General features: G+C 41.2%; 1 protein-coding gene across 4 annotated transcripts in view; it reads right to left on the minus strand.

Annotated features, from left to right (window-relative positions):
- Nucleotides 1–3,933: 3,933 nt before the first annotated feature.
- The window catches only part of DUSP22 (dual specificity phosphatase 22), a 43,569-nt gene continuing 20,497 nt past the window's right edge, over nucleotides 3,934–27,005 (minus strand). For all 4 annotated transcript variants that reach the window (XM_075744944.1, XM_075744945.1, XM_075744947.1 and 1 more), the window contains 4 exons: nucleotides 17,660–17,709; nucleotides 12,259–12,333; nucleotides 10,583–10,754; nucleotides 3,934–7,730 (listed from right to left, as the gene is read on the minus strand). In XM_075744944.1, coding sequence (XP_075601059.1) covers nucleotides 7,545–7,730; nucleotides 10,583–10,754; nucleotides 12,259–12,333; nucleotides 17,660–17,709 — 483 coding nt within the window. In that variant the 3' untranslated portion in view covers nucleotides 3,934–7,544. The remainder of the gene's footprint in view (nucleotides 7,731–10,582; nucleotides 10,755–12,258; nucleotides 12,334–17,659; nucleotides 17,710–27,005) is intronic.

Below are 27,005 nucleotides of genomic sequence, written 5' to 3' on the forward strand. Positions count from 1 at the left end.
CCTTCACGACCTTCTTCAACGTGAGTCTCCTCCACGGGGTGCAGACCTTCGGGAGCAAACTGCTCCAGCGTGGGTCCCCCACGGGGTCACAAGTCCTGTCAGCAAACCTGCTCTGGCGTGGGCTCCTCTCTCCACGGATCCACAGGTCCTGCCAGGAGCTTGCTCCAGCATGGGCTTCCCATGGGGCCACAGCCTCCTTCAGGTGTCTCCACCTGCTCCGGCGTGGGGTCCTCCACGGGCTGCAGGTGGAATCTCTACACCCCCTCATCCTCCCTCCATGGGCTGCAGGGGGACAGCCTGCTTCACCATGGTCTGCACCACGGGCTGCAGGGGAATCTTGCTCCGGCGCCTGGAGCACCTCCTCCCCCTCCTTCTGCACTGACCTGGGTGTCTGCAGAGTTTCTTACATCTTCTCACTCCTCTCTCTGGCTGCAAAAGCGCTAACTGTTTTTTAATGTTATCACAGAGGTGCTGATTGGCTTGGCCTTGGCCAGCGGTGGGTCCGTCTTGGAGCCGGCTGGCATTGGCTCTGTCAGACACAGGGGAAGCTTCTAGCAGCTTCTCACAGAAGCCACCCCTGTAGCCCCACCGCCACCAAAACCTTGCCACGCAAAACCAACACAATGACATACCCAATCTTCCAGTGGAATGGAGATCTTTATCAGGTCTGATAAGAACCTCACTGCAAACCAGACATTATCAAGTAAATAAGTTACCTAAGAACACAAGAATCTCACGTTTAAAATCTGAGGATTTGACTAAAGCTTGCATAGCACTCAGGTTTGAGTTGGGTTTGGGGTTTTTTTTTGTTTTTCTTTTCTTCTTTTGAGACACTCCGGGATTACTTAAGTAGTTTCGCTGGGAAGTTACATGCTGCAGACTTACTTGCAAAGACATCCAAAATGCAATCCTTGTGAAAACACACGGTGAGCATGCAGAAACACAGCTGTAATTCTGACATCTTCAACACACACTTTTGCTAAACACAGGGCAGTTTTCCCCTACTTACCAGCTTTCAACAAAGTCCCACCTTCCTTTGAAAAGCAAGGACTGCAGAGAATCAAGCAAAAGGCTGCTCGTAATCCCATAAACCTGTATCTGATGCTGGTCCACCAACGAACATTGCTTTTTGGCATACGAATAAAAGTTAAATATCCCTCTTTAATTTTTCAAATGTCAGGTTCAACACGGTCACGGATCAGTGTTACTTTTCCAAAACATCCAGTGCTGTGCGGTAGCCCGACTGCCACAGAAAATGATGACATCCACAGAAGTCATGGCAGGCTTGGCGGACAACCACCATCGTAACAGGACCGATGCACAAACAGAATTGTATTTGTTAACAGAATCAATCAAATCAGCAACTGTGTAACAAGGTTTTTTATTACTACACATTTACAGGAAATAAATTGCAAGCCACACCTTAGCACTCACTTACCCTGACTCAAGAGTTCTCGGGATAAATACCAGAATAATCACAAAATGACAACAAAAAAATAAGAAAAATAGGGGAAACGAAGGGATTCAAGAAATTGTAACAAAAATCCCACCCCCTGCATCTGACAAATTAAAAAAAACTTCACTTGCTTTCAGAGAAAGAAGGGCAGAGGAGGAATCAGAACTCAGACTTTCAAAGGGTCCGTTTGTAAATGCATCTGCCCAGACCTAGAACTGTGCTTTGCTAATGCCTGTGTGACCAAGCGAGCAACAACTTACAAACACTTTGCACTGAGTAGCTTGGATGTCTTGGTTCTGATTCTCTCTATTCATAGTTCGATGAATAATGAAGAGTACAAACCTGCACATGCATCACTGCCTCAACTGAAATGGAAACTGGGTGCAGGTCTGGCTGAAAATCCCATTTTTTTGATACTGCTTGCAAATGCATTTTACTCCCAGTTTACTGCAGATGCATTCAGCTCACACGAGCAGAATCGAGTCTCCTACAAGGACTGAGCTATGTGGTAGTTCAATGGCAAAAAGGCACCTCCTGCTCACACTTCATTAGATATCTACTCCAAATAATTACACTAGAAACTACATGGAAACTACAGGAAGCCATCTTGCTACTCACTAGCTACTCACTTTTGGTACAGTTTGCATAATTCACTAGAGCAAAGGCAAACCTAAGCTTACACGCGTTCAAACACGTATACAGACGACTGAATAATTCCGGACTGCAACTAACCGTAGCAATGAAATAGTTAAATACACGGAGCTGGGGCACATGGAAAACGAGAGCCACATTTAAAGCTCTGCCGAGAACAATGTGTGAAAATAGCTGTTTCTGTTGCATGCTTTGTGTCTCCAGGGGTTTCTACAGAAACACTGTAGAGTGCAAGATCATCTTCCACATGCTATCTAGTATTTTCTAGAGAATCTTCATCATTTTCCCTTCGCCAGTAAAATCTTCTTGAGGAGATGGAAGGACATTCATAATTTGCTGGCAAAGCCCAAACTCCTTGTCAGGTTATGAGCACATCTAAGGACACATGGGTTTGTCCTCTCGTTCCCTCCATTTGCTGCGTGGAGGGACTGGACTACGTGAATCAAATCAGAACTGCTATTTTCTACAACTCACGACAGCTACATGTAACATTGAATCATATGAAAGAGTTGGGAAGAGTTGTATGGCACCATGGCTGCAGCACAATTTTTACATGTGATTTGGATAAAAATTGCCCTTGAGAAGCACCGAGCTATCAAAAGGAAGACAAAGCAGCAGTGCATTTTTCATTTGGAAACTGCTGTTTTCCTTTGGGGGTAGGGGGGAAGCCTCGTCTAAAACGTAAGAGATTTTCCTAATTCAGAAGAGATTCTATTTTAAACATGTTTTCTGTCTCATCAGTGCTATAGCACATATATCTAAGACATTACTATGGATAACAGATGGGAGAAAGGAGGTAATTGCGTAACTAATTCAAGCTGCAATTCATAGCTGCAACACACATTAGTAAAACCAGAGCCATCCCACTTACACTGGAGATGAACTGAAATATATTATGAACAAGGTGCATCTTGCACATTCAAAGCTACCTATGGACACAGTAACTTTATTCTAGTGGAGGATACTATAAATTAGTTGAATCCCTGAGATCCCTTAGGAAACACTCACACATTCCCAGCAGTCTATAAACTAATGAGTGTTGGGAGAGGGAGGAGAGGAGGGCAAAATAAACCCAAACCCCATTGTGCCTGAGCATCCAGCTTTGCCTTCGTGATGAGGGAGTCCCACTGCAAGAACATAGTTCAGCCTTCAGCAATGACTAAAGCGGCCATGAGGTCTGGCTACTTAGGCATGACTGATTATACTTTCAAGTTGGTGGGTTTTTGGGGTTTTTTTTGGTTAGGGTTTTTTTTTTTTTTAATTGTTCGAATGCCAGAATTACCCTCTTAACAGTGGCAGTATCAAAGCAGAAATTCAGTGTGTTATCTTTGGGAATTTAAATGGGGCTTTTCCCCTCCTTACACTTTAAGTATTTAATTTCCCCCCCACTCCGAGAATCATCATCTACCACTTACATCAGCTTCCTCTGACAAACCACTGAGAGCCTCGAGTCTTGGCAGTCTGTAAACCAGCTAAGTTTTACAGCTAATTAAGCCTAAACCAGTGTCCTATAGAAAAGGTATTTCAAAAGATTAAAAAATGTGGATTCACCATATACCCTGTGGCAATGATGGGCCAGCAACAATAAATAGATTGTGCAACATCCTCTTGTGCCACTACTAACAAGAGACACTTGTGCTGCAGATTCTTGAACTCACCCGGAGAACGTGGTGGAGAGAAGTCTCAAGAAGTCTGTGTGGAGGAGAAACAAGTAATCTAAATACCGAAATGAGTTCATCCTCTACTCTTACTGTACCTAGAGGGATACAAACAGTGAGTAGAAGCCTTCAGACACTATTACTGATGTCAAGAAATACACGAGCAGATCAGGTGTTAACATTTACTTTTATTTATAAAAAATTGTAGAATGTATTAAATACAAACATTTGGAAAAAGCAATCAAGGCTTCGCTAAGATACCCAGGAAGAGGAAGACAGAGAATCAAGAAGCTTACCAGGTTTAGAGTTTTTAAGCTAGCTGAAGTAATTACTATAATTTTTCACTGACTTCTTTATAGGCAGTGACCATTATAGCAACCAATGTTATTACTGTCCTTTTAAAAAAAACAGAGATATGATTTGCCATATCTTCCCACTCAACCACAAAACGTAAGGAAGCAACTCTTTCTAGGTTAAAAACCAGGGCAATAAATACTAATGCATTGACCCATTACCTACATTGTATAACACTAAAGATTTGCTTATAATCACACATGGATATCAAGTTTACCCCCCCCAAAAAAAGTCAATTATACATTTCAAATCTGGATATCCAATAAGGTGTTATAAACTTTATACAATTTCCAGTGAACATCAAACTGAGGACAATGTTTTGAAGTACAGAAACAGAATAACTGAATGCATCATCCACACTATAAAGCCCAGCTACTGAGAGGTGGACTGGGGTCTGGTCATGTTCCAGATGGACATGGAAAGTCCTACGAACTGCCACTGGAAGGCTGGTTGGAAGACAAATCATGTCACTTTCTCAGTCTGTGTTAGCTCCTCTCCCTTTCTAGAAAGCCAAAGGTGAGAACTGTAACTACTCTCTCTTATGCACCTTGTGGTAATAAAGGAGTAAATGCTATCATTCTGCTTCCTACATAGGCAAGCCAAATTCAAGTCTTCTTAGTTTGCTGCTGCTCTTTTACCACTCTTAAATGTGGTATGCAGTATGCACAGCCCACTAAGCAATGAAGATGCTACAGAAAATATCTCTTCTGCCTTAAAAAAAAGAGAGAAGCACTTGCACTTGCTAACAATATGACACTCCCCCCGCCTTCCTGCTTTACCCTGTATCTGCTTTCCAGTTGCAGCATAATGCACATGGATGCAGCTATATGGCCCTAAAGCCAAGCTCAGTTCTTAAAAAAAAAAAAATAAATTTCTGGGACTGACACTTTGGGGACAACCAAAGTATTAAAAAACATCAGTACAAAATAATCTTGAACACATGAATATTAACAGGTGTATCCCATTCTGCCTTGTATTTGTCAGAATAGAGAAAAGTAATTGCCAACTTACCAGCACTCACATGGTTACTACCGCAAGGACGGGAGTGCCAGGAATGTTATGGCCTACATATAGTTGGCAGTCAGCTACAGGATGGACTGACTGGATACCTGCAAGAGCGTAGGCAGAATGCTTTTGACAAACCCGCCCTTTGAGGACGGGCTGAAGTTGCACTACGTATCCTACTGCGAGTAGAGGGCTGAACAAACGGACCAGCATCCTGAACACGTGTTCAGACCCCATTACCAAGGGAAGTGTTTTCCAATTACCACGTCCACTCTCAGAGGCAACTGCCAATGTGGCCACTACTGTGCTGGAATTCCTAAACAGCCAGTTATATGCAGATCAACATCTTTCAGGAAAGCCAAATACTTCTGTTACCAGGCAAACACAGAGCAGTTACCAGATATCCCAAATAGGTAGTGGTTCATTTAGCTACAAGCTTGAAAACAAAGTAAATTCCAGCACCTTTCCCAAATCCAACAGCATCCCTTACTGCAACACAGACATGATTATCCTGTTCTCGTGTTCAGTACACCTAAAGCACTTGGTGCAATGAGAACCCTGATGAAGGCTTGGACTCAGATGAAATGGTCAGGCCAGTTCCACCCCATTCCCTTTATCTCCCGAACCATGACGGATATTTTTTGAAGATATTTAACAACAGATATTTAACAGCCAGAGGTTACTTGACCCCAAAAGCCTTGCTCCCATCCAAAGAATTCACTGCCATCAAAGCAAGCAGGAAATCGCACGAAGAGGGATTTTGTAAAGGAATGGGAGGTCAGAATACCGAAGAAGTTGAGAGAGACAACAGTCTATTTAGTATGTTGACTGCCTCTCACTCAGTGCTCAGCTTTTTCTGATATAGACCACATTTAAACAAATGAGGGGTTTGGTTTTGTTTCTCTTTATGAAATATCCTGGCTGTTTGGGAGGTATTTTTTATTTTCTGGATCTTCAAGAAAAATAGGCCTTTTATCCTCTGAGTCAAAGACAAGAAAGCATGATCTTGGCATCAGTGCCACACCCCATTACACTATCAGACATCAATACACTGCCCAACATCCCTGGTGACACATTTGAAGTTACACTCTTTGAATACACTTGAGTCAGGCAATGGCTCCATTCCAGAAACACACACAGTTATCGAGAGCAGAGTATGGCCCCTAGTTTTAACCTAGTTTAAAATGTATTTTACAAATGCATTCCTACAAATCTGATCACAGCAAAATATATAGTGGTTGTAAAATGGCAGAAAGTTAAATTCAAACAATTTTTAAACCAGTGAGAAACATGGGCAAGAAAACAATAAACTTTTCAAATACAGACATTGTGAAATATACATGCGCACACTCTCTCTCACACACACACCCCCCTCCACTTACTTCACTCAGTGTCAGATTAAGATTACACAAGGCAATTTTCAAGGTTGCATTTACAACCACAATGACAAGAACAGCATTTTTGAGGTAGCTGAAGTCAAAGAGCAAACCACAGCACAAGCAAAGAAACAGGTGCTCGCACTCACACCGAGCCCACTCTTTGTAGACACGTTATCATGTGCGCAGGGACATGTGTTGAAGAGGCACGTGTTCCACGGGGAATGAAGTTCAGCGGCGCTGGAGACTTGATAAATGATTCTCCAAAGAAGCTTATGTTGGGAGACCAGATGCACAATCAAGGGACCACGGCTTAAATCACTGCACATCAGTTGAGCTGTGGTAACAGTCTCAGTGCTTTTGGTCTGTGGCAGTTCTACCGACAGCTCTGTCTCACATGCACTGAAGCAAGTACAACTGTGGCAGTTGAAGATGTTATTACTCAGAGCTGTCTGTCCCACTTCTCTCCTAGATGCTACTGTTGGTAGAAAGGTACATGTGCCCATATCTCACCTGCTCCAGTTCACAGCCTAGCATTCAAGTTCAAGCCCACCTCCACGGTATGACTTGCCAATGAACTGTGAACAGGAGCAGCAGAGATGCAGACCTGAGTTCCCTTCTTCAGCTGCAATAACATCTTTGTCACATTAATAGCACAGAGATGTCAAACTGCCACAGCCTGAATCACCAGACTTCATCTCTCGGAGCCCTTTGCTAGCCTACAACGAAAGGAGTTGAGCTGACCTCACAGCAAATGCCAGGCAATGTGGGCATAAGGGGATAATAGCTGTGGCTGGCTGACACACTGGCTCGGCCACAGTAATTGAATCGTGTCTCTGGGCATACACAGAGCTTGATCCTGCCAAAATTATAAAACTGTGTCAAACGCACTCATACACACACACAATGTAGTATTTTCATCCAGAAGCTTTCCACAAATCAACTGTTTGCATGATTACTGCTGAGAGTCTCGAAGATGGGATGGAAATTATGGCAAGATGTTTTTCAAAGGTAGAAAGAAAAACAAAAATCAACCTCCTACACTTAGGTCTCTGTTGTATAGTTGCTGTATGAGAGAGATGGCACAGATGAGAAGTTGTTATTCCACTGTCTTCCTCCAGTATTCTGCTGCAGCTCTGCCTGCTCTTTATATTTGCTCAGAAGATTTTTGGCTTCTTGCAGATCCTGAGAAGAGTTTTCCCCATATTCTTCTTTCAGCCACTGCCTGAACTGCAGAAATTGAACATACATATACAATATGATGAAACAATAACATGATACTGATGCAGAAGTAATACTCCCTCCTGTCCTACAAAATTGAGAGCCTTTAAGAACACAAGTAGTTTAAAGAAAAGCACACCAAATATTGCATTGTCCTTCAAGAGCAGCACAGAATACGCAGGCACAGGAACACACATTTGAAATCCCTGAGATCCCTTGCGTCCCCTAAAATGACACACGTGCATAACAGCTTGGCTGACTAGAGTAACGGAGGGTAAGGAGCATCCACCAGGCAAGGACATCCTGGTCTTAAAAGCACCCTCCTCCTGTTGCATATACAATGAGATGAATAATGATGTAAGCTAATATGATCAGCCGACTTGCCCATCACAACAGGCCGCAAGAAGGTTAAAGATCAGAAAGTGAACCACTCATATGGGTTTTTCATCCTGAGCCCACAAACATCAGTAGTAAAAACTGTACTGCAGGTATCAGGAAAGGTTATCTTCTAGGAAGAAAAGACCAGGAGCTTTAAAAGCTATAGAATAGGACCCTGTATGTTACCGACATGAATAACTGAATCTGGTACATGGTAACAAATGTATTACGTCCAGCTGAAGATCAACCCAGCTCTGTATCCCAGTATGAGATTAGCCAGATATAAATGCTGAAGAAAGACCCAGGTAGTGGCATGGCAATAATGCTAGGACCTGTTCCCTGCTCATTTCCATAGCTTCCAGCCATTTTCAGCTCAGGTATTTTCAGGGGTGAGGCAGTATCTTTGTGTTTGATAGCAACAAATGAATTTTTCTGCCATGAGATCACTTTCTGAATGCACAAATTTTTACCACAAGATACATGGATGTCAACAGCTCCATAAGTACATATTGTATGAAAAAACCCTCCCTTTGCTTGATTGGGACCTGCCAATTGATAGCTCCCCTCACATTACAGGGAAGAGCGGAAAGCACACCTTTTCACTTTCTCTAGTCCACTCAACTTTATAGACCTTTATCGCATCCTTCTCTGTCATTTCTTTGCCACTTGAAGAATGTGAGTCCACTTAGTCATTCCTGGCAATCTTGTTGCTTTTCCCTGCAGAAGCAGCAAGCAGACACAGACCCCAGCTGTTCCGTCCCAGTGCAGATAACATTCCTGTGATCATTTTTCAAGCCTTAACTTTCATAGTTTGGTCCGGCTTGGGGCTCATGGACAGCTTTATCCATAAGACCATTTACTAGGACGTTGGGAGACAAGATCTCAACATAGTTAGTCCCCTCCCATTCCTAAAAGCTCGTAAGGTCCCAAGTCAAATCTGAAGGCTCAGGCTACCATATGAAGTTTGGAATCCGTACAAACCATGTTGCGACCTTAGTGACTAAACCCCTTCCTGGAAGGCCAAGATCTAAAGGACCCCATTCCAGAAACCCCACAGGATACTACCCTATAGCAGCACAGCAAAACACCCATGCTGCTGAAATCAGAAAAAAGTTCACGCCCTTGGCAGATGGCATTATTCCACTGAAATCAGGTGTGTAAACAGACACCTGCTAAGGATGTGGTTGCTGTTAAGAGACAGTAGGAAACTACAGCCCAGCCCGTGACTACAGGTGGATATTTCTTTTTGCAACCTACTGCCTCCCCCTCAGTGAAAAAAAAGGCAGAATGTGCCGTCCATGGTGGATGAAAAAAGAGAGACGTTACTGTCTTTATCAGGCTATTTGCATATAGCCTTAATTGTCATCACTGTTAGCCCAGACCAATTAGAGTAGAAATGACTGTAAGGGAGGAAGGAGACAAGTCTGGAAAGTCCCCCCCTGACTTTTGTCTCTTAAAAATCGGTTACTCTACCATTTACACCCGTTCCAAACGATCCAGGAAACATTCAGTTAAATATTAAAAAAACGCAAATATTTACAGTTGCAAACTGCATCATGCAAAACAAATGGTAATTTCTAAACTCTGAGCTTTCTGCAGCAGAATGACAGCGATGGAATATAAAAAACCCAACATCCTTTGCCCCGTGTATTTTGCTTTCCGATTTTGGTTTGCCTCTGTTGTTGTTGATTTAATAAGCACAATAGGCACAAGAGCCCAGAGAACAGCAACATGCTGAGCAATGGAAAATGGAGGGGACGGCCAGAGCAGGTTGTTAACATAAGTGGAAGTCACCAATCACCCACGGGGAGAAGGTATTCTGTGTGGGATGGTTCTTTTTAGGGTTAAGAAACTAATTTTTGTTTTATGAAAACCACTTTGCAGTCTTAGTGTTCCCTCCATTCTCCTAGTCCTACAAAGTCTTCAAAGGGTCAGATTTGAGACTGTTCTACACATCAGAAAATGTATTAAGTCTCAGCCACAGAAGGTGGAGGGAACACGACATGTAAGTCATAATGAGAACCTGGTTTAACTCCTGGATAGCAGGAAAGAAATCATAATCAGAAATCTTTGCTTACTATTCCAAATGAATGTGCTGGGGGGAAACCCACTATTTTTACGCAAGGGGTACTTAGAGGCTGGTCTTTCTGCTGCGTTCTAAGCAACTCACTCTTTAGTTTTTACCTCCTCTAAAGGTGTCAGTCTTGTATTGTGCCTTAGCACACATGAAGCAATCACTGGATTGAGAGCACAGCTGGGCAGAAGGTGTTTAGATGTTATGCTTCATCTCTTCTCCCATCCAGCATTCCCTGATACCTTCAGTTCTATCCGCACCTCCAGAGTGGAGCAGGCTTGGCCGAGAAGCTGCTCCCTCAAAGCAAAAATGGAGTCAGATAAACCACCCAGGCCACAAAATGATGAGAAGTAACCCACGATCTGACTTGCGTCGCATTTTGCAGCCCATTTGTTTGTAGTTCATTTACCTGATCAACATCATGTTTTTCGAAGTCCTGTAGCTGCCTCTGGAAGCCCATGTTAGGATTGGCACAGGATCTCGCTGCACGGACAACAGACAGTGCATCTTCCCAACCAAACTCTGTGATGGTCATGATGTAGGCGACCACCAGTGTTACGCTCCTGGAGACACCTGCAAGGCTGCATGAAAAAGGAAGCGCAATAAGACTGAAGTAGTGCTGTACTTCATCTATCACAGCTAAAACCATCGGTTCCCAATGTCACAGCAGACTGCTGTGTTGCTTGCCATGAGATATTACAATGTTTGAGTCAAAGGGTTTTAGTGCTGCTTTTTGAAACATATCAGAACAAACGTATGACAAGATCAAGAAAGTGGGTTCTGAATGGTAATTCATATGAGACTAGAAAGGAAGAAACAAGTATAAGTCCTCACAAAAGCAGGTGATAGCGCACACATTCAAAGTTAGATTTGATTTTTAATAAGCTAGAAATAAGTCATCCACTTTCTTTTGCTTTTATAGATCAGAGCAGTGAAATAAGACTGTTCCCTCTCCACCATGAATAAAGGCTTCAATTTCATGGGGCCAAAATGTACTTTAACTGAACTGCTGAAGTACAGATGTCTGGTTGCTTGAGTTCTTTTCCTATTTCTGGTATCCACGCACCGTGCAACTTCAACTCTCTGGACTCCGGTTGCCCCACATGAAGTGCTGGGATAAAGTAAGAATCATTCACTATTACTGGTTTAACAGCACTGGACAAAAAACTCCCAGCTATTACTATTGCGTGTATAAAGAATGTGTTTGAGTTACATTTGCGTCAGACTCTTTCACTTGGCATTTCATGAACATTTTATGCTTTTGAAATGTTTCACAAATTTAAATATATGTATTTTAAAACTCTTATCAGGATTCAGACTAATTATCCCTATTTTACATACATGAAGACTGACCAAATGACTCGTGCACAGCCCTATCATGAGTCAGCAGCAAACTGAGGATTTATGCTCAGGGCCTGTGTGTAAGTCCAGTGTTCAAATCATGAGATGACTGATTCCAGATATAGACTCAGATATATCACTTGGACATACAACCAATAGCAGAGAGCAAGAAAAAACCCAGGGTGGGATTTCCTTTTCTATTCTCTACAGTCCCAGGAGCATCTCTCCAATTAGAGACTCGCTATTAACAAACGTACATTTGAATGCTTCAGCAGGTTAAAGAAAAAAAAAGAGGGGGGGGGAATCGATTTCTGCTTAGAGGAAATTTTTTTTTTAACAACTCTGAAATCACCAAAATAACCATTATACAAACTAATCAAATTATTAGGATTATGGAAATAATCTTTAGAAATACAGTGATTAAAGTCATGGGAAAAAAATTAATATGTCTCTAGTCAATACATCTCTAGTCAAATCAATACTACAAAAAGGTTTGTTAAGAAGAATTTCTTGGGCTCCTTTTATCTCCAGACAGTTGCCCACTCCAGTGGGTTGAAAGTCCTAGCATGAGGCTTTAATAGCATTTGCAAATCTTTTGGGGCTCTTCAAATAAAGGGGGCATTTCAGCCCAAGAGGATTTTGCTATAAAATGGAGATGGACACTAACTTATCAGTAAAATGATGACCATCCAAATCAAGGTAGAGAAACCTTGAAGAAATTTTTTTAGCAAGTAGTATACATACCAATGAACTAGGCAGCCTTCACCTGTAAGCCGGCACTCATGGATAAATTTGATGCTCTCTCTGAAATGCCTTGCCCTGAAAACAGAAGCAGAAGGGGAATAAGGAAAGTGCTCTATTTAGTAAAATCACTACTTAGAAAGAGAGAAATGTATCCGAAAGCTCACTTAACACTGTTTCTAGAATTTAGTACTGAATACAGGTGTATACAAGATAAAAGTTAGTGTCTGCCACAAAATGCAAAACTCACTGGCATAGTTATTCTCCACTTGTACCTGAAGAAGAAATTGGTATCTTAGGCACTACAGTGTGATAAACATTAACAAACACTTTATTCTGATGACTGTTAAGTCTGTATTTCAGTTTGGTTTATTCCTCTTTAAACTAGTACCTTGACCTTGCATATGCTCAGATGTCAGACGAAACTCAGCAGGGCTACACAAACAGTTCTCAAGGTACATTGTCTCTCACAAAGAGAGATCCACTACCTGACACCCAAACTTACACTTAACTTTGACTTCACTTCCTCCTTCAAACCACGTATTATGACACACCTAACATTATGACTTTCTTCTTTACAATATGAAAACTCTCCCTTTTGTCCCTGCTATGAAAAAAAAAATCTCAATTCAAGCCCTGGCTTCAGCTCCTTCCAGTCTCCTCCCCTCAGACTGCAGTACCCCTTCTGCCTGCCCTTATTCAGGGTGTCAGCCAACCCCTGCTTACAGCCTACCTTTTTTAAAGCAGGGGAGGAGAAAATATGGAGAAGATAAAGACTCAATTGACAAGCCATAAGGTCTGTGCTCTCATTATCCTTTACACATGCCTCTTCATTTTAAGTGGGGCAAGTCTGAAGGAAAGTAACTGGGCAGCTGTCATCATCTCAGCAAATCAGCAGCATCACCTCTTTGCATCCCAGTCCTGAGTTGCTCACCCTGCTTCTGCCTTTCAGATCGCAAAGCCTTTGGGGCTGCCTGCAATTTATCACAGGTGCAAGCAGCGCCTCTTAGTTCAACAGAGCTGGAGTTCACTGTGGCCTTTGAGTGCTCTTGCAATTTAAGCTTACAAGCAGTAGTAATGCATGCAGCACAGAGGAAAGGGGCAGTCAGTACCAGGTTTATTGGCAAAGACAAACCTGAAAGCACACTGCGCTCAACACCCATGAAACACAACGTCCTGTATTCAAGATGTTTCCTCTCTCAGGGTGAATATTATACCACAAGGTTAAAAGAAAAAAAAAAACCTCAGCCTAGCACCAGCAGCCACACAAAAATCAGGAATACCCACATAAAAGGAAGCTTCCTTTCCTGCCCAACAGTGCAGCTGCTGATACTATAAACACTCAAGGCCTGGAGGAGGACAGTGATGCAACAGAGTGACAGAGCCTGTGGAACTTGCAAAGGCAATGATGTCTAAGCTGAAATATTCAAAAAGAGGGATCCCAAAGCCCAGGACTCCCTCTCCGAGGCAGTTGTTGCATCACTAGGTACAACATGGAGAACACAGCTGGAGAAAACTTGAGTGACTTATTTGGAAAATCTCCAGGCACAATGCAATCCCAAGCTTTAGGATAGCATGTCAACTCAGGACCGTATGTTTCTCAAGAAACCAATCAAGTATGTGAGATGAGTGAAGAAGAGCGATGAAGCCTTACAAATGCATTTCTACTCAGACTGCCACTCCAAAACATTTTCACTGGCTGAGTTCTAACAAGTCATGGCACTCAGGTCTGCCTGGGGAGCATGAGCAGCTTCACATAAATGAAGTCAGAAGACAAATGAGATGTTGGGCTGTGTGTGCAAGAGGCATTGCTATTGCACAATAAGAAACACTTATCTGAGATTTAACGGATTCAGTCAGATGAAACTTGGTTAGGGCTGGATTGACAACAGCCCAATATTATACACTCATCTTTTCTCTTTCTCTCTAGAAAATCTGGCTAACAGCGCTGCTCCAAGCACCAGTGAATTCACTTCAATGGTCTAGCACAAGTTTTGGTTAAACACTTCAATGCTTCGGTTTGAAAAATATCTGCGAATGAGCATAACACCTTTGCAAATTACTAAATATAGCTAGCAGTAAACTCCATTCACTCAGTTTTATTTGCCCTTCCTTATTGCTGACACTCGGTCTGCTGAAAAACTGTCAAGTGTAAGTGTTTACAGGCATTCACGAAAATGAGAAGACAAACAGTCAAGCTTAGAATTAGCACTGCTCCATAGAACCATGGCTCTCCTCACCTCAAATCAGAGAAAAGGAGAAATGTATTCCTCTGCAACCCTATGGTATCAGGGTCTCTGCTGGCTCCAGACAACACAGTTGTCTAAACTAATTTTCAAAGTTATGGTACAAACCATATTTACATGAAACCTAAGACTGAGGACCAGTTAGCTGTCTGGCAAGTGCCACAGACACAAAGAAGAATGGCAAGTCTTACATTAACCACAGAACAGTTGATTATCATCAGTAACAGGAAAGCACTTGACAAATGCATTGATTTGCAGCCTATTTGTTGGACTAAACAGTTACTTCAAGACAATTTATTACATGGTATCTGGCTTTTACATCTCCCAGCTTAAAGCTGGGTCCTCAACTGCATCATCTTCACACTGGGAAAACACCACAGGAAGAACCAGTACAGTGCCCCTACCAGCACTTTGTAAATGTTCTCTAAACTTACGCATTAGCAAACTGGATAATCCAAAACTAGTCTGAGGGCAGATTTACGATACCAGATCTACATATTCGTTTGTTGCTAGTCAGACTTCTACAAATATTATAAAGGTTAAAAAGAAAGCATCCAAATCAGATAGGAAGAAACATCTTGATGTTTCTTCCTTTTGGCAATGTAAGCTCAACAAAGGTCCACCTAAATTTATTTTCTTAATAGGTTATCTGGCTTCTGTATTATCACCACTAACAACCTAACTGTTGGAGGTTAGTTCCTTAGAAACAAGTAGCCTAAGACAATTAGCTGAAATGGGACAGGAAGGGAAGATTTGATTTCTATAGAATTCACTTTTTTAGTAACAGGTTCTATAGGAGATGACATTTCTGGAGAAGTCAATAGCCCAATGTAAAATTCTCACAGTCCATTTAACACCAAGGTAACACCTTGAGTCTCAAGAGCAACTGCTCAATTCCTATGCTTGGTAGGTGCAGAACATGGAAGTGGAGGCAAGCTTTTGAGCACTTCAGCGAACACACACATGTTAACAGGGGAATCCCTGCTGTATTTCCCTGGCAATTCATTCCTCTGAGGAAGCGACCTCTGCTAAACAAGCTTACCAGGAGTAAGTGTGCATTACACACATAAGAAACCAGAACTTTCCCTCACAAAAACTGAGCTGAAGTGAATTAAGAGCTCACAGTCCCAAAATTCAGTTGGACCTTATCAATCTGCCAAAACACAAGGACCTACAATACAGGAAGCTGCTTTCCCCCTGTCCCCACACACCATCAGAATCCCTCTTTTGAAAGGAGAGGGTAGATACACAAAGATATTGCAGAGGGACCAATTCCCTTTCCTGTTCCCCAGCTATCCCTCCCTCTGCAGAAGACACAGGCAGTTTGGTTAACTGCTCCTAGATAAGCTTGTGTCAAATCCTCACACACTGAACAAAGACAGCTGCTTCTCACTTTCAGAAGATTGTATGTGTAAAGCAAGCAACATTGCTATTTGCGAGCATCATGATTTGATTTTACTTGAAGATCTGGACTGTGTAAAGCAAAAAAGACAAATCAGTTACTCATCAAGTTTTATTTTAAGTGATAAAGTGTATCAGTATTAGAAGTAATGACGTTTGCTTGCAACCACCTGATACCAAAGCAAGTATTTTAGATGCCTGCAGCATAACAGAAACAATACTCATGCAAATACTGTATCTTCTTACTGAAGCTCTGAGAGCTTTGGTACCGCACCAGACAGTTCAAGTGCTGGAGGTGGTTTTTCAATATAACTCCTTGATATTTAACAGTGAGGGAGGGGCTGAATTTTACATTGATTAACATTCATCACAAATGCTGTCCTTTCTATTTCCATTCCCAACTGATCCAGATCTCTATTAACAAAGGAAGCAGATTTGCAAAACATTTTCAGAAATACTACACAGATCTCAGCATACCAACAATTAATATGACATGTGAATGTTTCCCTCTAATCTCCTATTTTCTTTCTCAAAATGGATTTTTTTAAAAAATTTATTTTTATTTAAGCATTAAGGCCACAAAAGTTGTCCATGACAAAGGCAGTTAGCTGTCTCCTTTCTCATTACAGACCTGTCTTGAAATTTAGGTGTTTTGGGGGGCAGTTGTGTGTGTGGTGGACTTTCTTGAGGTTTTTTTCCCCTTCCCCTAAAAATCACAAAAGAAATGCAGAATGAAAAGACAAATCACCACACATCAAATGCCACGTGGGAATCTTTCTAGGGTACAAGAAACACATATTCTAAAAATATCCCCCGAAAGCATGAGCCGGAATATTGCTGTGATGTGAGAGAAAAGCAGTGCTGCATTTCCTTCCGTACCTGCCAGGCCTCTTTCAACTACTTGTTTCTCTACAAAACTTGGTAGCAGGATGTGGCTGAAACCCCCCTCACCTCTCCCCAACATAAACAGTGAGCTCTAGAAGAAAGAGTTGGTCACCATCCAAGTTCCCTTACAAAACCTGTTTTGATTTCTCTTTGGAATCAAGACTTGCTATGCTCAATGGTTCAAAACACTAAAACCAAGGGCAAGTCAATTAGTGTTTCATGAACGTTAGCGGAGATGAGAAAGAGCGAGGCTGGGACACTCTAGTTTCAGTGCATATATCCCCAAGGCAAGAGTCACTACAGGGCAGAAACTCCCCACTGTGCCAGTCTACTACTAAGAGCAGCAGGGCCTTCTAAGGCAGGTTCAAGAAGTCCAGAGCAGACAGTGGCAGGGGCAGTTTGCACACTGGAACTTTGTCTTGAAGGCCCACTCTCAGGAATTTATTTTGACCCTTAAAGCACCAGGCTTCATACCTCTTTCATATATTTTCTTCTTGTTAATGGCTGGAGATAGTGCTAACAACAACAAAAAAAAGAACAGCCAAGTAAAAAGACTTACAAAAACAATGGCTATAATCAACTGGGACTAAATTAGGAGCCGACTCACTAAAGAATTCCTGAAGTTTAAGGCCACAAGTGAAGAAGTGTGCTTACGTACTGACCCCTCCCAACAAACCCTTAGACACAAAAACAAAGGTCTGAATCAAAGTGGCTGGAATAAAGCATTACTGTGTTTTCTTAACGGATTAAAAACCACATTTGTATAATACTTGTGAGAGATCAGAATCACATCTTTCAGTTCATTGCAAAACAGGCATCACGGTACTGAGGGATTTCTGGGGTTTTGCGATTTATTTTTAAAGAAAACTTACAAGTTCTGCGAGGGTGAGTCAGCAGCAGGAATGCACAGATACTTCACTCCCTGTGTAAAGAAGCAAAGAGGAATGAGAAGAAAATATCCAAGTTAAATACATTTATCTACCACCATGCAAGTCCTGCTCTAGATTGGTACAGTTTTATTGACTTTGAGGAAGGCACACCATTATTCAGACAGAGATCATCTCCATGCAGGAAGGTTTTAAAACAGTTTTCACATCTGCTTTGTTGCTAAGACACCAGCACAATAAGCTTAGTCATGCTTATCCCCAGGTCCAATAGCAAGCTTTTTTAAAACAGAAGCATCTTTACTAAAAAGGTGTAAACCTCTCTCAAAATCTCATTCTTCTTACACTTCTAGTAAATTGCATCTTCTCCTGCCCTTCCCTTTCTCTGAACAGATGCCACAACCTAAAATTATGATAAGCAATTTCTTTGGATCCCGCAATCGTTTTTATTTACCTGGTTGATAAACCAAACAAAATGCATTTCAGAGAAGAAACACGTTTGTGACACAGGGTTTGGGTTTTACTTTTTGTAAACTTCAAGGACAACTGTAAAACTCAGTCTTCTTCCACAAAGTTAGCCTCACATTCTTAGTCAGCTATCATAGTAAGTTACAAGATCAATTAGGGAAGTTAGATAACCATTTCTGATGCATTAAAAATGTTACTGGGTATATTTAAAACACCACTATAATCATACACTGCTGTTTTGCATTGTCAACGCTCATTTTAACTGTCATTTTATTTTCAAAGCTTATTTTGCTCCTATGACTGTGAAGAAAATGACAACTTCTGAAAGCATATTTAGCTAACTTCTCAAACAGGACTTCCAAGAATATAGATTACAGCTCAGACAGACAAAAACTAAATCATTCACTGGAAGTCTTTTCGACTTATCTCAGATGCAGAGTTATCAATTTGTTAGATGTACTTGTAAAGACAAGGATTCACAGCAAAAGGTACACCATAAAATGCACCTCAATTTGTGTTTCTGTAACAATGCAGACCCCTGTAATAATCCTGCACATTCAACAGCACACGGGAAGTCACACATTATCTATAAGAGTTCCTTTGCCAACAAGATAGAACACAACATGCACCTACCAGGCACTTCAATTGCCAGCTGCGGGGGGGAGGGCAGGGGAATTTTGGGGAATTTTCATTGCTCAACTCTGGTGGCTACCTGAGACAGCATCTTCACCACCACCTCCTTTGCTGGCTCAGGAACCCCTCTTTGATTCCCCCTACACCTAGTTTATTACTTTACTTGCCATCTTACACCAAAGAGCAATGCCTTTTATAAGAGGTCCTGACCTCTGGCACTATGATACACCATCATGCTAATCCTCTGCAAGATGCATGAACTTCACCACTATGTCAGAAAGGATGTGGTGATACCTCATCCCCATCTCTTCACCACCACTTACACATGGCACCAGCCATTTTCTCAACCCACAAGAATCCCTTCAGCCAGTATCTTCACAGCCACACAGATTTGAGAGCCTGCTGTCCCCTCCGTGCTTTCCCAGACTTCATTGCTCTGACAGGCCACCCTCAGCGTGCCACAACCACAGCAGAGTTCCTGCTGTCTATGGCCTTCTGGTTTGGGGAAGGCAGAGCCAGAGTGGAGAAGGCTCCTAAGCGTGGAGACAGAGACGTGGCAGTGCCTGACGAGGGAGAAGGCACTGTCAGGCCAACAGCGAGCCAGTGACAGCACGTGGCATTTTGCGTGAGAGCTGCATGGCAAAACGTGGCTGAGGGGAGAGAGAACGAAGGCAGTTTGCAAACCAAAGCAGCTTGCTGCCGGAGGCAGCAGCTTCCGCAAGTAACAGTCCCTCCTGCCTTCTGTCAGGAGAAGGAATGTCTGCAGTGGGAGACCAGGGTGGCTCCACAGCCATAAGCTGATCCACAATGGCTTGCACGGATACGATCATTTAGAAAGATGATGGAGCAGTAACTGATAGGCTGCTGAGCCAAGGATGATAATTATATTGTGACAGATTAATTACGATAATAAGCATCTCGTATGACGCATCTGAGAGATTTATCTCAGACACGAGTATCACTTCAATTGAGTCACTCCAGTAGAACAAGGGCCTGTGACCTGAAAGTAAATTTACACACTATTCTTTCCCCCACACCTCTAGACAACTCCATGCCACTAGCTCTGCACCACCAAGGAGAAAAAAATGGAAGAAAAGCAAAGGCAGGAAGTGGGTTAACTCTGGAGCGCACTACATGCCAGAAGGTTTGCTCCTCCAGCATCCACTGACGCAAGCTGTGCCACAGATTTCAGAAGCTACGGCACAGGCTGAGTGCAGAGGGGCTTTCAGATCATGTTCACTTTAAAAGCAGAAGTAGCACCAGCACAAGATTAAGACCCAAAACGTTCTTTTTTTGTCATGGCTGGCTAGTTCCCACTACCGCAAGCAAGCATGAAACTAGCTTATGAGAGACCGCACATGGTACTGAATGGCTCATCCAGAGCCTGATCCCGGAGGCCTTCAGCACTTACAACTTCCAGTGAAGCCCATAGCACTCTTCTCTCTACTGTACTTGCAAATGGTCACCATCAGCCTATTAGCCTTATCAATACAGATTTTCAGATGGGAGATGGTTAAAGTTACTGGAATGTGGTATTTCAACCGATGCGTGTCGCTCGTATGGTGTTTTTGGAAGGCTGTGGTGATGGACTCCTCCCTGTGAGGAAATAATCACACACTCAACTCAGAAATAGTTAGAAGTGGGATTTCAGAAGTACTGTGCAGTGACCTGACTCCCACAAAAATCAACAGTGAAACTCTCAGTGCCTTCAACCCAAATGCAGTTTGGCCAGAGTCAGTAACTCCGGAGGATCCCACCCTACTATCAAGTTTTGCTTCTCTTCGTTGAAATAACAATGCAAATAAATAGGATCAAACATCATTCATTGTAAGTGGACACCCAAAATACAACACCACCATGAGACTGTATGGGGCAGGTATTCACAAATGAGACTTCAAGGCATTTTTCTGTGTAGATATTCATATGTTGATTGCTGAAATTAGCTTTTCCTCACATATGCTGGATAGACTTTCTTTTTTTAAACATACTGGTAATAGGAAGATACTTACTGAACACTGCTGTCTGTGACTGTTTTTTAAAAAAATCCCGTAATATTATTTGTATATTTGTGCCCCAAGACACTGCTGTCCTTCCTGTGTACATAACCTGCAGATAACATCTAAGAACTGTCCCAAAGGGACCTTTCAAAGCAGAACAGTTTATGCCAACTGAACAAGTAAATACCTACATTTTAGATGGTGTACTAGCATGCAAGAGACATCACTGTTTTATTACCTAGCAGTTTGTTTGCCATTCTGAAACTGCAAAGCATAAGATGTAAGAAGGCAACAATCACTGAAACAGTGACTAAAACAGAGTGAGCTAAATCAAAAGATTGTTGAAGAGTCAAGCAGACCAGCTCCTAGTGAAAATTTCAACAAGCTCCAAATCAGTACCTAGTCTGCAGTTTCATTAACTAAACTTGAATCTGGTTGCAAATGCAATAGCCAAAAGTTGAACCCCAAAACTGCATATTAATAAAGATGGGAAGACAACATACAAATATGATGTCAAGCATATGGAAGTCTTTATTTATTAATTTATTTTTAAATTAACTGTTTTGTTCCCTAGGAATGACAGTTCTCTAAAAATTATTCAGTGGAGGAAGGACAGAACAACTCAAACCAGGTATTGTACGACTTCTCCTAAACACACTAAATTAGGTGCCACAGAATAGCTAACTCATCCCAAAACATGGCATTTCTTCAAAGCAAAGAGAAAAGCTTGCCGTTATAAAAACTGATGAAAAGAGAAATATTCTTGTAGATCCTGCATGAAGTAATACATCCACTTTATTTATTGAATACTGCTGCTAATGTATTGTTATTCAAACATTTCTTCAGCTGACAGCTGTGTCAGTCATGTCTTATCCATCCAAACAAGCTTTTTCCCAGATTATCCATTTAAAATAAATAAATCTAACCTTTGTAATTAAACAGCAGTTATGTATGTTCTTAGGTAATAAACCATTCCATACATATGGAATATGTTCAACCCCAAGCTTCTAGGTCAGTGAGATGCTGAACACATTTTTCTTCTGCTCATCTCGATTCACTACTACTTTCCACTTGTTACTTTTAAGTCATTGCTCACTTTCCTTTCTCCATCAATCACCTTTACCACCAAGCACTTCTACCCTCCAACACACACACCTCTCAACTGTTTCCTTATTATTCACATGATGATCCTAACTGATGCCCTCAAATAAAAGCAGCAGTCCCGTTTCTCTCGATGTCTTTAACCTGTTAAGATTACCTAAACAAACCCAAACAGTGAAATAAAATATAATATAATTTACTTTTCTGTTTTCTGTTTCAGCAGAGTAACCACCAAAACTAGACTTCTGTCTCTCTTAGGCCCTGAAACTAAATGCTACAGTTAAACCGATACAGTGAGAGCTAACAAAACTAGAGCAAGTATTCCGATTTCAAGATTGTCAAAGTTGAAACAAGCGAGAGTTAAGTAAAATTTCTAAAATTCACTGTTATTTGAGAAACAACGACAACACTTGCAGAATTTCATCACAGATTCTAGAACTAAGTTCTGCTGCAGTGAATAAGAGAGGTTTAGGTGCACACATATACATGCAGAGGTTTTACGCTACAGTTAAGGTATTCATGGAATTGCAGTCATTTTCAAGTTTCTCATTATTGTAGAGGTCAATATAATAAGATTGGAAACTGAACAGTTATCTCACATTTGGAAAAGTCAGTATGACTATAGAACACCACCTTCCTAATATCACTAGCTTCTAAAAAAGGTAATTATATCTTTGTTATTAAATGTAGTATTTCATGGAGGCTCAGGAAATGTAACAGTCCAGTTTAAGGAACACACTGTTTCTATTCTACTTACTTATAATCTATTTAAAAAGACTCCAGCCTCTTTTTAACTAAACTTGTAAAAACTGGCACTTGGGTTTTTTCAGTACAACATGTAGAATTTTGCAGTAGCAAAATGACACATCTACAAGCGCTACATGTCAGATAATGGGTCAGTGACTGAGAATAGGATCTCTAAAGAGCACACACAAATTTAATTGCACAATACCAAGAATAATTTTGACTCCGAACAGGATAAGGTGCAAAGAACAGTAGCACTGTGAGATGCAGCACCTATATGGATGTTTGCTCCTTTGTGATGATCAAAGATGTTCTGAAGTCATTAAGAATGATGTTCAGTTTGATTATACTCTAACATGCAGTTTATCCATGAAAGAAAACTGTCCAGCGATTTTTATGTAAAACCGAGTATTCTAGCAAAACAGTATGCATGAGAATAAGAGGAAGCGATAAAAATGCTACTTATTATTTCATGTTTAGTGGGTTTGCCAAAAGTTCTGAAGAACGTTGCCCCTACCACTACTGTATATAAAACATTTCTGAGGTTCTAGTTAGCACTGGAAACCTGGATCTAGAACTTCAGATGTTAAGAAGCAAGGAGAGGGGGAAAGAACCTCAAATTACAAAATTTCTGTTCTCCAATGGCAGGAGGTGGGGGGAAGGGGTTGTAAAAAAAAAAAATATTTAAAGAGAGCAGGATTGTATTTTTGGCATTAAGCCTCTATTTAAATTTATGTAAAGACACCATCAATTACTTCCAAGAAATTTTTTTTAAACCTAAACCCCTAAACTTAAATTTGTGAACCCAGATGCAAATAGAAAACCTCCAGCACCTGGCAAGTTCTTTCAGGTTAGTCAAAAACCATGTGTTAATTTGAGTCGTCACATCAACAGATGAGGGCAGGACGACTTATTTTTGTTTAGGGGCATTTCAGCAAAAAAGCTAAAGTGGGAAACAGCCGGCACAAAGTTTCCTCAAGCCAAACCAACAAGAGTTTATCAAGGGTTTTGTCCAGTAATGCACCAAACTGAACCTGCTAAACTGAAAACCGTTCAACCGTTTGTTTGTCCTTTCAGTTACTTTCTGTAGCAATCACCATTGGTGCTGATTTTATTAATGACTCATAGAAAATACATTTGTGTTTCAGCAAAAAACAACCACTAATTGACTTTAGTGAACAACACACTCAGGTTTGCCTTTGAAAAACATAAATGAAATTGAAATTACATGAAGAATATGAACAACAGAAAGCAGGATGCTCCTGCAATAGAACTTACACATTTGTTTTGTATTGTGTTGAATAATACAATAGTTCTTACAAGTCAAAAGTTGGGTTCTTTTGCAACATTTGTTCATGATTTTCTTAGGAAGTAGTCTCAGTGACACTTCTGAAAAGTCTGTGTCATTAATGCTGGAATGTGCCAATCACAATGTAAAGTGTACTGTTAAAGCCCTCCTTCCCTACCTCTCCCCTCTATCAGCCTTTCTAAAATTATAAAAGGGAAATGTTGAAGAGTTAAGGATTTTACTTTACTTGCACAAAAAGCTGTGCATATTTCTAATTTTAACCCTGAATTCCAATTCTAATCTGGCTCACCTACAGGAATGCTGAGTGGGAGAAAACACTGAGTTTATACTAAATTGTGGTTCATTTCTTTTAGGACACACCAAGAATATTTACCGGACTACATACTTCAGCTGAGAGGGAGAACCTTGTTAGCTTGCCTTGACTAGATGATGTATTCAAGCCCCCAGGCATGTCAGGGCAAATCTAACATCTAGGCACTACCCATCACACTTGGTCCCTGAAGCCTCAGGGATCCCTGAGTACTACAATAAAACAAGATATCCCACCTTCCTCTTTCTTTCAGGGAATGCTGGAACATGATTGCTACCCCTCTGGAATACGCTCACAATACAAACATGGATTTACACACTCTCCACATTTCTCCTCGGCACAGAATGGGTCAGAGCATTTGTTCTGTTCCGGGCCCACACCATATCCAAGCAATGAGAAACACCAGGCATTTACTGGTCTGAACATCTCTTGTGCAAACAGCTTGCCATTGAAAACTTCAAACAGTCCTCATCCTGTCCTCCCTGCAATCTGCCACTACAGGAATGTGCTTCCCCTGACACAGCTCATGCGTACCAGGCAATTCAAACAATGAACTAATTTAGTGCATCATCACAGCAGCCTCTGCCAAGGGTACCTCATGATGAGGGCCCAGCCTGACCCACTTTAAAAGCTACTTTGTGGAAGTTTCTTGGAAGCTTCTTAGTGGGCTACCAAAGTCATTTTTGAAAAATTAGTCACAGATCCCAACTTCACAAGCAGAGCCAATGCCAGACAGGGAGGGCACTACTTCAAACTAGAAAGAATCTTCTGGTATCACTATACCTGAAAGAAAAATGGTAGCTATTTTGCTCAGCATGGTCTTCTGAAACATCTCATGAGGGGAAACCCTTACCATGAAAAGGCAGTGAAACATCATAGAAGAAAGTTAAGTTTTATTAGAAGAAGCGTTTGTACGCTTCCTCTTGATAGTAGCATAAAGGCTGAAAATCAACAGCTTCCAACGCTGGTCATACAAGAGCTTAGTGTCATGGATGGAAATGCAACAGTCTGACTTGACTGAATTTTTAATTTGCGGAGCTGATCTTTATACAACAGCAATGACCACGTGATATGATATTAGCAACTCTAATTTTGAAGGCTGTCTTGCCATTTCCCTCTTTAATAGTTCCCATAAGTCTTTGGGCCAGATACCAAAGACAGCAAAGTCTGTGCAGAGAACACGTTGCCTAGCCATACCCAGCAGGGACTTGTCTCATCATGTCATCAAGATGCAATTTTCATATATGAATGGCCTCCTACAGCTCGAGACTTCTGTATGCTATCCAACATCATAACATGGTTTTAATAGACTGGTGGTTCTCACTTGCTGAGCAGCATCTGTCCAGAATTAGCATATGCTTTTTTTTTTAAAAAAGCAAAGTAGGGCTGATTGGTTTCCCAATATTTCCCTATTTAGTTATTTCATGTTGAGTAGTGGTATGCTTTTGAGTCCAGACAAATGTTTTCTGGACTGGTGTCTATGTGAGGATACTCCTTCGGATTACAGAACCAAAGAAGAAAGGACTGAGGCAGCTTTCAGCACTTCCAGAGTTATCAGCTGGGGGAGCCGGGGACATGACACAAGTTTTTCTTTTGTTTTAGCACAGGGTAATCCCTCTTATACACATACACACAAAAATGAAGTCAGTCCAGAATGTCCAACCATGAGAGAAAGGAAGAAGTTTCCACAAACTGGTGATGGAAAGAAAGAACTGGAAAACTAAAAGGAGATGAGGCTATTCTCCTTCAAAGCTTCAGTAAAAGCTGCCCCATAGTAAAATTCATCACATTCAGTGCTAACAGCAGATATGATAGGTTTCTATAGCAAAAACCAAAATAGCTGCAAAAAATATTATCCATAAGCTATGCTAAGCAGATTGCTTGCATTGTGCCAGAGTTACCAGTTCAGTTCCTCTATAGCTTAGTTTGTTTTCCTTTTCTAAAAAACCTGCACATCTGCAGTCTAAAGATCATCTGTAAACAGGCAGGACTATCATATCCAGCTAAAACTGCATTAAATTTTACAATATCCAGCCAGGCTTAAAAAAGATGAAACAATATTCCAGATCTTAATGCAAGCTGATATGAATGCATTATACCAGGTCTGCAGGCTATGACTATTTGATCTTAGAAACATTTCTCAGTTTTTGATAGGTATTCAGTCATTTAGCTCTTCACTTTTCTACAAAGGTCTGGATTCACCAGCCAGCCGTAATTTCTTTTTTTTTTTTTAATTCATAAACTTGATCCAGCACTTCCTCTTGTGATTTCCCCAGCTGCAACTTCTCATCCTTAACACCTTATAAAACAGGTATATCATGGCATTCAGCAGAGATAAAACTGGTGCAGAGAAGTTATACAGCTTCTTCATAGCATCGTTATTTTTCTACAGCTTCTATTCCTCACACTTACTGGTTCTGTTCCAGTTACAGCATCTTTTTGTTGCCTGTATTCTATTAATGCATTTGACTCTTTACTTATGGAGTATAAAAAATTGTCCTAAAAGATCAGCACAGGTTTTTTTAACTGTGCTCTTCCCTTTCAGTTCAGCTTCTTAGATACTGAGTACTTGAAACCCTATTTATACTCTGATTAAAATTTAAAAATTTGCAAGGAAAAAAAATAATCTAATATTCTATATAAGATGACCTGGCCTGTGAAGCTTTTTATTTTCAAAGATGCAGTTCATTTAAGTTATGCTGGCTGCACAAGCTAACAGACCAGACAAAAAAAGATGCTTAGCTCAGTCAGAAATCAGCTTTTTCTCTACCT

Source organism: Balearica regulorum, chromosome 2 (genome assembly GCF_011004875.1).
Source record: "Balearica regulorum gibbericeps isolate bBalReg1 chromosome 2, bBalReg1.pri, whole genome shotgun sequence".
In the NCBI taxonomy this organism is placed as follows: domain Eukaryota; kingdom Metazoa; phylum Chordata; class Aves; order Gruiformes; family Gruidae; genus Balearica; species Balearica regulorum.